Source organism: Ursus arctos, unplaced genomic scaffold (genome assembly GCF_023065955.2).
Source record: "Ursus arctos isolate Adak ecotype North America unplaced genomic scaffold, UrsArc2.0 scaffold_7, whole genome shotgun sequence".
Lineage (NCBI taxonomy): Eukaryota > Metazoa > Chordata > Mammalia > Carnivora > Ursidae > Ursus > Ursus arctos.
Window position 1 is genome coordinate 9,384,292 of NW_026623089.1, and position 14,894 is coordinate 9,399,185.

Consider the following 14,894-nt stretch of genomic DNA (forward strand, 5'->3'; position numbering starts at 1 on the left):
ACCTGGCACGGAGAGGCACGTCACAAGTATTTGTTGAATGTTTTAAAAAATCAAGTATTTCCATTTACGGCGCCTGGGTGGTTCAGTCGGTTAAGTGTCTGCCTTGGGCTCAGGTCATGAGCTCAGGGTCCTGGGATCGAGCCCTGCATGGAGCTCCCTGCTTCTCCTCTGCCTCTGCCCCTACACCCACCCCCCACTCATGCTCTTTCTCTTTCACACTCTCTCTCTCAAACAAATAAAATCCTTTTTAAAAAAATAAAAATAAAATACATAAAAAATCGAGTATTTCCATTTGGTCTAGTAGTCGCTTCTGCAAACCGGGGGAAGCACACGCAGGCCTGAGATCTCACTCTTCTACCACATTTCCCCTCAGTGTCTCTGAGCCCCCCTTCCAGTTTCTCCATCCTAGCAACAGTGACTCACAGGACTCTAAGGGCTCTGCTGTGTCAACAGGATCACTGCAGAACAGCATGCGTGTCTAAAATGTCCCTCACACTTCCAAACAGCAGGCTGGACAAGAAAATTGGCAAGCCTCCACATGACAAACTGCCTTGTCAAGTTGCTTCTTCAAATCTTTCCTCTACTGCCACTGCTTGAATAAACAAACAGCCTTTCTTTGGCTCTAGAAGACTCCAGAGCCCAGGGTCTATTTAAAAGCAATCTTCAAACAGGCGTTTTCCAGCTCTAAAAAATACACTTTATCAAGAGCTAAAGTGTCTGACCATTTAAAAAAAAAAAAATTCCCCTGACCTTACCTCCTCAATGTGCTCCCCTCGGCTTACTGGTCATGCCCATAAAGAGGCTTAATTAACACGGTTAGATCATGACCAGAGTGTCTTGCCAACTCGCCCACTCCTTGAGCAAGCTTCTGGGGAGCAGTGTGACTGCAGGTGAACGCTGGGAAGTAGACCAAAGGTCATCCCCATGGCACTAGGAATCGGATTTCAGAAACAACCCACCGCCAGGCTTCCAAATATGGAGGAACACATGTTCTGCGAGGGGAAGGCAAATGCTTAGACCAGTTTTGCTGCATCAGCCCAAACGTCTCTTCCCGTCCAGGAAGAAAAAGAAGGATTGAAAAGCACCCGCATTGGCAGCAGAGGACGCCCGGCCTTGAGCCTCCCCTAGCAGGCACTTTGTCAGGCCAAGAAGGGGGAGACCCCAAGGCTGGAATTTTCAGCTCCCCCAGAAGGAATGTTTTCTGTCATGGATGTGGCAGAGAAATGAACACGCTTCGGAGTCAGAGCTGGGCGTGAAGCCCCACTCTTCCCTCAAAATACGGAGAAAACAGGGGTGGTGTTTGCAGTGGGACTGTGATACTTCTGCCTCCTGTCCAGAGGGTTGAATTTGGTTCTAGAAGATTTTAAAAGATATGGTATAAGATGTTAGTTTTAGAGGACGCTGAGGGTGTAAGAGTGAGCGGGAGTTCTGTACTATCTTTGCAATGTTTCTGTAAACCTGAAAAATTCCCAAATAAAAAGTTCAATCAGAAAACAAACAAACAACGTGGTCTCTATCCTCCCAGCAAATGAATGAAAGATCCACATTCAGTGAACGATATCTATCTTCCCTCCCCCAACAGCATCTGGGTGGAAATGGTAAGAGTTACCCTAAGAGAACCCAGGAGCCTCCATGATGCCCGAGTTGACATGTGCCGACATCTTTTGTCTGTGGAGAAAGCAAAACCTTTGAGACTTCAAAAACACTGCCCAGTATTAATGTCTTGTGTGGGTTTACTATTTTAGAAGCAATATAATTTAAAGAAGCCTGGACCATTCAGGAAACCCAAATCGCCGCACCTCGTGGAGCCTGTTTATAGACAGAGTTCTAGAAGAGGGCGAGCGCAATCCCTGGCCCGTCTGCCTCAGTGGCTGACGGGAGCACCTGGTCAATATGGCAAAGGTCTACACACTCGGAGGGGAGTCTCTTTATTCAAAGAGTTGGGTTTGTCAGGATAGCTTACTACGTCCTATAACATTTATTCGACTCAACTTGAAACACAGGCATAAACCTTATGTTTTCCCCTTTTGAATTGCTACATCCGCTCATTTTCATACCAGAGCAGCCTGAGGCTGGACTCGAGAATAAGGGCGCAGGTGCAGTGGTTAAAAGCCACGCTTTTCGCTTATTCGGTGGTAAGCCTTCGGGGTCTATGTCCCCATTACCACATCTGGAAAAGGGGGATCATAATTACAGGGTTTTCAAGGTTAAATAACATAATACATGAGAAGCGCTTAACGCAAGACTAGACCATAGAAGACACACATAGATGCTAGTTATTATTATTACAAAGAAGAAACGCATTAACTAAAACTCATTCACTAAGAGCCCCCGGGGCTATGTCCGCTTAGAGCTAAAGCAGTTAATCTGTTCCTCGGAAGACGCGTTGGGCCCAAACCTGGAGCCGTGCAGTCTGCAAACTTGAATAACTGCTCCCGTGAGAGTTAGCAACAAGCCTCCAGGAGAGGGGGTCCCTAGGAGAGACTGTGGTCGCAGAGATTCACCGTAGAGGGGGCTTTCCATTGTCACGAACAGGGGTTCACACTGGTTCATTGTCTCTTTCTTCCATTTTTTTCTCATTAAATGCAATTAAATCATCCCAGATGCCCACCCACTGCCAGTAGAATATTAGAGGACGTTTCTTCCAGGACTAGTTTAATGCTGTCAGAATGTTGGGTTCCTTGGGTCCCTGAGGAAAGAGAGACACTGCCCCCCCAGGTTGAACTTGTAGTTTGAAACAATACACGCCCATATTAAGGGCTGTCTATCTATTAATGAAACACAATAATCATCACCCAGCGCCTTGGCCGCAGCCAACCTCAGCCTGCAGAGACATGCTCAGTCGCGTTTCTGGGTGGTCCAGACCCCAGGGTCAGCACAGGATCTCCTGTCCTCCTGGTCCTCTGTTTCTGGGATGCCAGGGAATTCCACCACCCGGGGCCACAGGGCTGAGGTCACCTTCAGGAACAAACCTCCAGCCCCGGCTGCCTCTTGGACTTGAAGCCAGGAAATAGGGGGACCTGCCCCAATGCGGCCTGGACTGCGGGCAGCGCACAGGGACCGGCTCTCCACCCTCTGGATCCCGTTTCTTTCCTGCTCATCCCTCAGCTCTGAGCCCAGTCAGCGGCTCCCTGGGGAGAGCTGCCCTTGACACCCAGGGGCAGGTCAGGTGGCTCTGCACGCGTCATCTTGCTTCAGAACATTGATCTCAGTTTCCATAGTTGAAAATCATTTTTCCCCCTGGGACTCAAACTACAGAAACATCCAGAGGATGAAATTGCTTTAAAAGAGTTTGTTTGTTTGTTTTTTAATGATCATAGTTTTTTTTTTTTAAGTCAGGCCATTACAATAATAGGATGGGATGTGTTTTCTCCCTCCTCACGCTGTCAGAGGTGCTAACAGGTATCATGACAACCCCAAGGGGAATCCAGGAGGTGGGAATGCCAGTGGGTGGAAGGCTGCCCTTCCCTTCTGGAATCCACGTGCTCGGAGCTCAGAGGCTTTCTGTGGGGCTCCCCCAAATTGAGCACTCAGTAAAGAACAGAAAAACTGTCATTGTCATGCTCACTGTCGCAGCCTGGGACTATAGGCTGGAGTGGCTCTTATTTCACCATAAATCCTTCCACACGGGTCATGACGCAGGAAACCCCAGGAAGTGCCACTGGATGAAGGGCACTCTTGTCACGGCGCCACCTCTACCTCTGTCCCAAAGAGGGACACACACACTAGGACCCTGACCCTCCCAGTGACAGCACAGTCTCCCCTAGGCTCAGCGTGAGACGCTCTGCTGCCCCCTGGCTGGCCTGTGCCCGCCACCCCCACACGAGTCACCCTCCACGGCTACGGTTCTGAATGTGGCTTTCTCGTCATTTCCGACCAACCTGTCTGCAGGACAGAGAGCTGCCAGGAGGGAGCGGCCTGGGGTCTGGGTGTGAGTCACAGCTGTGCATGTTAGTAACGGGGCTGCCCTGTGCTCCCCGAGAGCAACCCGCCTGCCCTGAGGCCTCTGGGAGTCAGTTCCTGGAGGGACGGAGCAGGAGTGATCGCCAGGACCCAGGATCCAGCGTGCACAGCAGGCATCCCCCGGGGGCTGGGCTGGAGCTGAGAGCCCTGACTCAGGAGGAGGAAGCTTCAGTAAATGGGTGGACTCAGTCCAGCCTGCGTGTGTGAACTTTCCCCGCCAAAGCCTTCTGTTCTCTTGGGAGCACAGGAAACAAAAACCAAAAAACTCCGGCCATATTTCTAAATTTCAGAGTCAAAATAGGGTTTGTGTGGATCAAAGAAGAAATAACTGACTCGTCAGCAGGATCCAGATACCAGACCATTGTGATGTTATTAAACTTGACTTCTTAAGGTTAAAAGGTCAATAACCAATTTACCAATCAGTTGTTGCCAAAAAATTTCAAAAGCAAAATTCATTAAGATAATTCGCCGGCCCACTGCCAAGAGACGATGAAGAGGTCCTATCGGGCCTCACATCCCTGCTTCTCTCGGGGACTGCATGGAGGTCCACTCTCCTCAGGCACCTGCCATCCCCCGACTCCCATGCAGCTCAGTACGCCCCCTGCCTCATCTGACCCCCCCCCGCTCTCCGCCAAACACGCACCCCAATCAGCCATCGGAAGAGGGCTGCCTCCCCTCCCCTCCCCCATCCTCACAATTCCCAGGGGTATCTGCTGCCATCTTCTCTCCACCATCCACAACGGTGGGGTGGGGGTGATCGCTCCTGTAAGCCCAGGTCTGCTCCAATCCCATTCCCTCTCAGCAGTCAAGGTCACCGGTCCTCCATCGACCTCTGCCTCTCTCCCTCATTCCCACCAGCAGGCAGGCATCTAGGATCTGCAATCCTTAAACCCTCAGGCAAGTCCCTCCACTAGCTATTGTCCCAATATTCCGCTCCCTTTCCTAGAAAAATTTACCACATTATCTACACCTCTCTCTCTACTTCCTTATCTCCAATCCCCCCTTCAGCCCTCTCCCATCCAAACTGCATCTGTGTCATTCCACTGGACTGTGCTTATCAAGGGTCCCAGGGCCAAGAAGAGGTTTCCCTCACACTGACCGCCTTCCTGCTGCCACGTCCGTGGCAGGTGTCTGCTCCTTGATTTCTCAGGAACACCTGATGTTCCGTCTTCTCCTGACACTCTCCTCCATGGATCTCCCAGGTCCCCCACTTTCCTAAGTCTTCTGCTACATCTCCTTCACAGACTCCCCCCTCCCCCCTGGGCTCACACCTAAGTATTAAAGGACATCTCAGGGATTAGTCCTGAGTCCCCTTTCCCATCCCCACTCACTCCCCAGGTGGTCTCCTCCAGCTTGAAACACCTACGCTCATGACTCCACTGTGTGTCTCAAGCACCCCACTCTTGTGCGTCCAAATGCCTATGTCACTGGAGTGCCCTAAAGGCATTCAGATTTTGTGGCCAAACCAGAGCTTTTGATTCTCTCCCTTCCCCCTAAACCGGCCCCTCCTCCAATCCTCCTGATCTTGGGAAATGATGTTCCCATCTGCTTAGTAGCCCAGGCCAAACCCCTAGGGATCATCCTTGATTCTGCTCTTTTCCCCACCCCCAAATTCTATCACCATCGAGCCCACCCTCTCTGCCTTCAAAATACACCCCCAATCCAGGGACCCCCTTCCCTGCCACCTCATTCCAAGCCATCGCCATCAACGTCTCTGATTCCTACATGGCCCCTAACCAGTGCCCCTCCTCCGTTTCTGCCCTCTGCCCCTTACAGGCCGTTCTCTTCACAGCAACCGCAAAGCTCTTTTTAAAATCCCAACCCGGGGCACCTGGGTGGCCCAGTCAGTTGAGCATCTGACTCTTGGTTTCGGCTCAGGTCGTAATCTTGGGTTTGTGAGATCAAGCCCCTTGTCGGCCTCCAGAGCCTGCTTGGGATTCTCTCTCGCCCTCCCTCTCTCTCTGGCACCTCCTTCCTCCCAGGTGTGCACATGCTCCTTTCTAAAAATAAAATAATAATAATAATAAAATAAAAACAAAAAAATAAATTCTAAAATCAGCTCATGTCAGTCCTCTGCTGAAAACCCACTAGTGGCTTTGCAACCCACTTAGAAAGCTGATAATGACCTACAAGAGTCACCCCCACCCACCTCCCTGATCTCACGTCTCAGCATAATCTCTCACCACTCTCCTCCAGCCACACTGGCCTTCTTTGCTGATCTCAAAATACAACAAGCTCATCCCTCCCAGACGTGTCACACACGCTATTCCCTTTTCCAGAATGTTCCTTTTCCAAAACTTTATATATATGGCTGCCTCCTTCTGGGCACATCAGATCTCATAGAAGACTCTGCTGACCACTGATCAAAAATAGCCTCTAACCACAAGGAGGCACCACTTCACACCCATGAGGACGCTACTATAAAAGCAAAAAAACAACAAAAAATAACAAGAGTTGCAAAGGATGTGGAGAATTTAGAACACTTGGGCGTTGTTGATGGGAAAGTAAAATGGTGCAGCCGTTGTGGAAAAGTCTGGGGGTTTTCAGAAAATTTCACATAGAATTCACATATGATCCAGCAAATTCAACGTTTGGGTATCTACCTCAAAGAACGGAAAGCATGGAGTCACTCATACTTGCACAGCCATGTTCAGAGCAGCGTTAGTCACACTGTCCGGAAGGTGGCAGCAGCCCACGCGTCCATCAGTGATTCATGGATAAAGAAAATGTGGAATGTCTATAATGGAGTACTATTCAGCCCTAAAGAGGAAGGAAATTCTCACACAGGCTGCAACGTGGATGAACCTTGAAGGCATCGTGCTAAGTGAAACAGGTCATTCACAAAACGGACCCCACTTAGGTGAGGTACCAAGTGGAGTCAGGCTTATAGAGACGGAAAGCAGCATGGTGGCCGCCGAGGGCTGGGAGTGGTGAGGGGAATGTGGAGATATCGGCTAATATCAGAATCTCAGTTTGAAAACATGACAACTTTCTGAAGGGGAGAGCTGCACAGCAACGTGAACGTGCTTCACACCACTGAACCGCACGCTGAGAAACGGTCACGAGTTTATATGATGTATATTTTACCATGATAAAAAAATTTCTGCGGAATCCTTTGTTTCAGGAACTCAGTACCAATACTGACATCTGGCAAACTCAGTGTGCTCAGTAACGAGACCTGGGTGGCAGCGACGTGGGAAACAAAGGCAGAAGAAAAATTATTAAATTTCCTTACTACCTACAGCCCACTGACAAGTCCTGCAAACAGGCAGAGTGACATTCCTCCAGGGACTCAACTGCCTGGATATTGCCACTCTGCTGAGGGCAAAAGGCAATCCTCACCTGACCCCCTCCCCCAGGATCCCGTAAGTCTACCTTAACATATAAAAATTCTTTTGGAAATTTCCTTTACCTCTAAACCCCCCAAGATACGTGTTGGCAATCATCCCCCAAGCATATGACCCACCGATACACATCTGAAGGGTCTCATGACTAAGGTGTTATTAGATGGTAATAAATGGCCCTTTCCCAACAAGAGCTAGCCCCCTCAAGGTCCTGGAAACCTTGCTTCCAAAATTCCTTAGAGACTTACACTATCCCTCACCCCCTCCCAACTTGAAAGTATATAATGGGTCTCTCCTCATGACCCCAGTGCAGCTCTTTCTGCCCATGGGTCCTGTCCCCATGCTTTAATAAAATCAGCTTTTTGCATGAAAAACATCTCAAGAATTCTTTCTTGGCCATCGGCTTCGAACCCTAATATATTTCCTCCATCAGTGGGAGCCAGTGCCAGTCAGGAGACCACCTGGAGGACATGCCCATGTGGCCGGCAGCACACGCCACCTTCCTACGGAAACCGCCCGGAATCTGTATTTTCCTATAAAACCCCTTGGCCTGTTACTCCGGCCTGGTCTGCAGTGTTGAAGGCATTAGCTTGCAACAGCTTCCTTTGCCTGGCAAAGTAATAAAGATGACTGTTCCTCTTTACCCCCAATCTCTGTCTATGTGTTCTACTTCGGCTCCCGAGCACAGAGGCCAGCTTGCGACATCACAGCTGGATACACAGAGAAACAAGCACACCAATCCGACCTACCTGGCAGCCACCCTTGGGGGTGGAGCAGATCCTTTCTTTTCTTTCTTTTTTTTTTTTTAAGATTTTATTTATTTAAGAGAGAGAGCGCGTTTGAGTGAGCAGTGGAGGGGGTTAGGGAGAGAGAGAAGCTCGTGCAGACTCCGCGGGGCTCGATCTCACGACCCTGAGGTCATGATCCGAGACAAAACGAAGAGTCGGATGCTTCCCCGACTGAGCCACCCAGGCTTTTTGCTTAAAGCCAGGAACACACCACCCTGGCCCGCACACCCCTCCCTAGTGTGATGGGATTTAAGAGCAGCTGGCCTTTCCTGCCTCACCCTGACCATACCCACAGGCACACACCAACCTTGCCTGACATTCTCTCCAGAAAAAATCTCCTTGAAATGGATGCAAAGCTCCTCATTTGCCCTTCTCCCCAGTGGATGGCAATCACTTGAGCCGGAGCTAACCCTCTGGGACTCAGCCAGCTGCCTGAAGACACTGACAGCTGATTCAGAACGCCATCTTTTTTTTACGACACATCAGTTTTGCCCACCGGCAGCGAGGACGGGGCCACCGTTCCACACAAAGCCTCACTCCAGGACAAGGGCAAGCAGAGCGAGGAGAGCGGAAGGTTAGTGTGGGCTCCCGGCGTCCACATCACGTCGAGAACATGAGCTTTGTTGAGCATCTCAGAGCACAGCAGCCGCGCCAGCTCTTGGGCAGGTGCACCCAAACGTTATCGTAAGAAGTCTAACCATAGATTGCAGATTCTGCTGTTTTACGACTCGTTTGAGGTAGATGAAAGGAGGCAATGGGAGAAGGCGGAGAAAACCTAAAAATCTAAAGGAACATGCCAGGCGCAAAGTGCGCAAACACCTAGATGTTAGGAAGGGGGCTGAGAAGCAGACCACACACAGCATATCTCCGGTACCTGCGCAGGCTCGGGGTTTGGAGGCCACAGGATGATGTTACGCAAGCCGGAGTTCTCTTGCTGAAAGCAAAGGAGTCTCGCCGTTAGGATGGGCCACAGTGAACAGGAAACCCCCTCTCCCCCCGCAGTACCAGAGGGACAGTCTTGGCTGGTTTCTATTCCCGCTGGGCGTACTCCCACCCTGCCCATGGCTACCAGGGGACATCAGTCAACAGAGGGAAAGACACCTGCAGCCCGATGGTGCAGGAAGAAGGCAAGGGCTGGCCCTGGGCAGGCCTACCCTCATCCTGTGCCCTGGTGATGTGCCTGGTCCTCAATGCCTGGTCTTTCATCTGTGAATAGGAGGATCCTTCAGACCCCTGTCTTTCCTTCTAAGAGCTCCTTGTAAGCAGAATGCTGGGACCTCCAAGTGCATCTTCACAGAGGAAGAGCCCCTGGGAGAGGCTTGGGGGCATGGATGCAGTGGGAGGAAGGGAGCGTGGAAGCAGAGAAACTAGTTTGGGGCAGCCTGCACTGATTCCGGTGGAAGGTAATAGGGTGTGAGGTAGGGGTAGAGAGGGAAAAAAAAAAAACTGTTAGAAAAAAACAACGTCTTGGACATATGCTATGTGTTCATCTTTTGAGAAAGTGCTCTAAGTGATATTGATGGGGCCATCATCCCCCTGGGCCCACCTTTCCTCTGCATGACTCAGGCTGGCCAATCACAGTGTCCATATCTGGTGGCACAGTGACTGATGCCAGCTAGGGCACTCGATCATCTGGGCCAGACCTCAGAGGGTGCTGATCGTGAGGCTGGACAGTTAGCGAGAGGAAGTCTGGACACCTGGTGTTTTTGGTTTGGTTTGATTTGGTTTCTGGCAGGCTGAGGGCACCTTCCTAAGCACTCAGGCATCACGGAGGAAAGCAGAGTGAGATCCAGAGAAGACAGATCTCCCGTGTCCTCTTTTCAACCTCTGGACTCAGTGATGCTGAGGCTAGACCCACTCTCTGACTTCCTGATTCTATAAGCCAAATAAGCCTTCTCTGCTTATAGTCATTGGAGATAGGTTTCTGCCTCTTGCAACCAAAAAAAAAAGTCCTAATTACACAGAAATATGAAAGATTAAATGGCCAGGCCATTTATTTATTAATTATAAATCATAGAATGACTTATGAAATGGGGAGAATGGGAGTGAATGGAGTCAGAGGTGACCCCCAGATTTCTGTCGTGAATGGTAGGGCAGATCATGGTACTCGGGGGGGGGGGGGGACACAGGAGGAGAAAAGGATGGGGGAGGGAGAGCTTAGTTCAGGTTTGAGGAACATGGGTTGACAGCGGATCATTCGGGAGACAGTGGGAAGATGAGTCTGGAACACCAGCCCCATGGAGGAGCCCTGATCCTGCAGCCAAATGTACCCGTGCTTCATTCCCACTTGTTTCTCTGTGGAAGGCAAACCTTGTACTGAGCCTGGAATCCTAAAGGCAACACCATCATGCCCCACTGGGTCACGTCTGATTGAGGCTGGAGCTGTGAAAATTTGCAAAGGCAGGAAGACATCTCCTGTCTGCTCCAGGAGGGAACTGGGGAGGGAGGACAGGGTTGGGGGCTGGCAGGAGGTTTGAAGTAAAGATCTGAAACACTGAACTATATTCATTGCTTACAAGGATATAGTGACATTTGGACCCCCTCATATCCTGATGAGAAAAGTATAAATTGGCATCACCTTTCTGGAAGTACTTTGTATGTAGATATAGATAGATATAGCTCAGTTCTATAGGATGAGTTTTGAAAACACCCTTTATTGGACCTAGCAATTCCAGCTCTATAAGTCTATCCTAAGTAAACCAGCCTTCAATTCTGGACAGCGTCGTTTAGTAAACGTAATGAAGAAAACATGTAAGCCACTTTAATTGGCCTGTATTCAGGTAGAAACTCAGCTCAGATTCAGAAGTCCAGCCACTGTGCCAAGGAGTTCTCTCCAAGCAGGTAAGACAAGCGTTCCTCTAGTCTGGGTTTTCTCAACCTTGGCACCTTTGACATTTCGAGAAGAATAATTCTCTGTTGTGGGGCTGTCCCTGTGCCTTGAGAACATTTAGCAGCATCCCTGACCCCTACTAGATACCAGCAGCACCTCCACTCTGGAGATGTGATACTAAACCTGCCTGCAGACATTGACCAGTGTCCTGGGTGTGGGGCAAGTACACCCCCAGTGAGAACCAGTGCTCTGTCGTGTTTGTAGCCAGCAGTGAAGCTTGCAGATGGTTTGGGGCCCAAACAGATCTGCGAGTCTTTAGAGAAGGTACTGAATCTGAGCCACTTGGGCTGTTAATCAGCAGGATTAAAGGCCAGAATATGAGTCTAGTGCCTGTACGGTGTCTGCACATGGAAGGCATTGAACCAATGGCCATGGCCTTCTTCACTCTAAAACACAAGATAGAACATTCCTTTAAGGTAGAGGTTACAAAGAGGTAGGGCATGAGTCACCCCCAGACAGCAGGAGCATCTTTTTGGCTCACCGAGTGTTTAAAAATAATTTATATTAGTTGCCAACATTTTGAAAATTGTAAAAATTTCTTTACAAAACCTCTTCTAGAAAATGGAAGAGGGGAAAGCACACCCCAATTCGTTTTATGAGATTAGTTTTAGCATGATACCAAAATCAGAGAAAGAAAGGAAAACTACCAAGCAATGTTTATTGTGATTTAGACACAAAAATCCTCAGCAAAATATTAGCAAATCAAGCCTAACAGTCTTTACAAATAATTATACACCATGATCAAGTAGGATTAATTCCAGGTATGCAAGACTGGTTAAACATTTGGAAATCAATCAGTGTAATCTAACCTATCAATAGCCCAAAGAAGAAAGAAAGATCATATGGCTACATCAATTGACAGAGAATAATAAAAAAAGCATTTGAAAAAATGCAGTACCCATTCATGATAAAAATCCTTAGCACACTAGGAATAGAGGGGGATCTTCCTTAACTTGATAAAGAGAATTTATAGGGGTGTCTAGCTGGCTTAGTCAGTACAGCATGCGACTCCTGACCTCAGGGTCGTGAATTTAAGCCCCGCATTGGGCCTAGAATGAGCGAGCAAGTGAGCCAGCTAGCTAGCTAAATAAATAAATAAATAAAGTTTCAAAAAAGAGAATTTATAAAAACCTGCAGCTAATATCTTACTTAACAGTGAAAGGTGGAATGCTTTTCCCCCACGACTGGGAACTAGGTGAGGATGTCCACTCTGACCATTTCTAATGATCACAGTATTGGAATTACTAGCCACAGTAATAAGGCAGGAAAAAGAATTGAAAAGAAGAAATGCAACTCTCCATATTTGCAAATACCATGATTGTCTACATAGAAAATCCCAAAAAATATACAAAAAGCCTTTTGGAACTAGTAAGTGAGTTCAGCAAGGTCATAGGATATAAGATCAACACACACAAAAAAATCAATACGCTAACAATGAACATGTGGAACCCAAAATTAAGAACACAATACTATTTATAATTACTTCAAATAAAATGAACTACTTAGGCATATACTTAAATGCAATAGCTATACGCTGAAATTTACGAAATGATGATGAAAGAAAATCAAAGAGAAGCACTGTGTGTTCACGGACAGGGAGACTCATCACAGGAGAGATGTCCATTTCCCCAGTGCATCTATAGGTTTAATGCAATCCTTATCACAATCTCAGCAAGGTATTTTTTAGACATAGACAAGTTTATTCTAAAATTTATATGGAAAGCTTTAAGTCCTAGCGTAGCTAAAACAATTTTGAAAAGTAGTCAAGAGGGAGAGGACTTATATAGCAGCAGTAATCAAGACTGTGAGGTAACAGCAGAAGAGGAGACACATAGATCAATGGAATAGAATAGAGAACCCAAAAACAGACCCACACAAAAACAACCAACTGATTTTTTTACAAAGGTGCAAAAGCAGTTTAATAGAGAAAGAATAGTGGTTTCAACACATGGTAGTGGAGAGATGGCCATTCATGGGCAAAAGAAGACGGAACAAAAACAGAAAATGAACTTCAACCGAAATCTCACACCTTACACAAACATGAATGCAAAGTGGATCATGGACTTAAATACAAAACGTAAAACTATAACATTTTTGGAAAAGATAACATAGGAGAAAATCTTCAGGATGTAGGGATAGAAAAAGAATTCTTAGACTTGACACCAAAAGCACTAGATTTGGCAGAATAGGGAAAGGAAAAACTGATCGATTGCACCTCATAAAAACTTTTGTTCTGCAAAAGACCCTGTTCAGGTGATGAGAAGACAAGCTAGGAGTGGGAGAAAATATTTGCAAACCACCACCTGACAAAGGATTAGTATCTATACTGTATAAAGACTCTTAACACTCAACGGTTTACAAAAAACCAATTAGAAAATGCATAAAAGGGGCGCCTGGGTGGCTCAGTGGTTAAGCGTCTGCCTTCGCCTCAGGGCGTGATCCCAGCGTTCTGGGATCGAGCCCCACATCAGGCTCCTCCGCTAGAAGCCTGCTTCTTCCTCTCCCACTCCCCCTGCTTGTGTTCCCTCTCTCGCTGGCTGTCTCTGTCAAATAAATAAATAAAATCTTTTAAAACAATAAATAAATAAAAAATAGGAAAAAAAAAAGAAAATGCATTAAAGACATGAACACATATTTCACCAAAGAGAACACACAGACAGCAACAAGCTCAGGAAAGGTGATCAACAACACCGGTTATCAGGGAAACGCAAATTAAAACCATAGCGACATATCACAACACACATAGCAGCATGGCGTCACCAAACAGAAACGACACCAAATGATGTGGCAAAACTGGGTCACTCATCCATTGCTCGTCGCTGGTGGGAATGTAAAATGGTACAGAGATCCTATCTCACCACCTGGCGGTTCCTTATAAAACTAAACATGCAACTAGCACATGACCCAGCAATTGTGCCCTTGGGCATTTGCGTCAGAGAAACGAAAACTTAATTTCGCATGCACACAAACACTTGGATACAAATGTTCACAATAGCTTTATTTGTAATCACCGCAAACTGGAAACAATGCAGATGTTTCTAGACCATGGAGCACGACTCAGCGAGTAAAAGGAGTGAACTACTGATACATGTAACCCCCTGGAAGAATCTCGAGGAAATTAAGCCGAGTGAAAAAAGCCAATTCCAAAAGGTCCCATACCGAGTGATTCCATTTATAGAACATTCTCAGAAAGCCAAAATTACAGACATAGAGGACAAACGAGGAGACGCCAGGGGTTACGAGTGGGGAACAGGAGGTGCAGGGTATGGCTCTAAGGAAAGTGAAAGGAATCCTTCAGGCGATGGAAATGTTTGCTATCTTGACTGTATCGATGTGGGTATGAGTGTCCACCGTAGTTCTGAAAGATGTTACCCTGACGGGAAACTAGGTAAAGGGTTCAGGGACCTCTCTGTATTAGGTCTTGCAACAGCATGCCAATCTACCATTGTCTCAACATAAAAAGTTTAATTATAAATACTTTACGATTTCATAGAAAAATACGGGCTTTTGACTTCTCTAGAAGAGATAGGAAGGTCTTGTAACCTTGGGCCTGCCCTCCCACGTGGCAGCCATCAGCCGGAGTTGACGGTGGTGCCTCCTTCAGACAATAAGACAGGATCCCTTCTGTTTGCCACAGTCCCTCCTCCTCCCTATTGTCTCATACCCTGCCATTGACCACAATTAGTGTTTCTGGCCTGTTCCTAAAGACTGGAGTTTGCTACCTTTTGTCTTGATGATTCTTATGTTCCTCCTTCAGAAAAGAAGATCATAGGGAAGAAGAAGACAGAGGGAAAGCAAATGGCTTTTTGTTGGCTTTCAGAGCCAATGATCGCGTTCAGAAAACTCAATACCGTTAATCCAAACTTTCCATTTGTGTGAGATAAATAGGAAAGCGTCCCCCTGATTTTG

General features: G+C 47.5%; 1 protein-coding gene across 28 annotated transcripts in view; it reads right to left on the reverse strand.

Moving 5' to 3' along the window:
• The window catches only part of TACC2 (transforming acidic coiled-coil containing protein 2), a 200,287-nt gene that overhangs the window by 168,530 nt on the left and 16,863 nt on the right, over positions 1-14,894 (reverse strand). For 25 of the 28 annotated variants that reach the window (XM_057308271.1, XM_048218778.2, XM_057308280.1 and 22 more), the window contains exon 3: positions 8,970-9,029. The exons of the other annotated variants lie outside the window; for them this stretch is intronic. In XM_057308271.1, the coding sequence (XP_057164254.1) occupies positions 8,970-9,029 (60 nt within the window). The remainder of the gene's footprint in view (positions 1-8,969; positions 9,030-14,894) is intronic. 28 annotated transcript variants of the gene reach the window in all.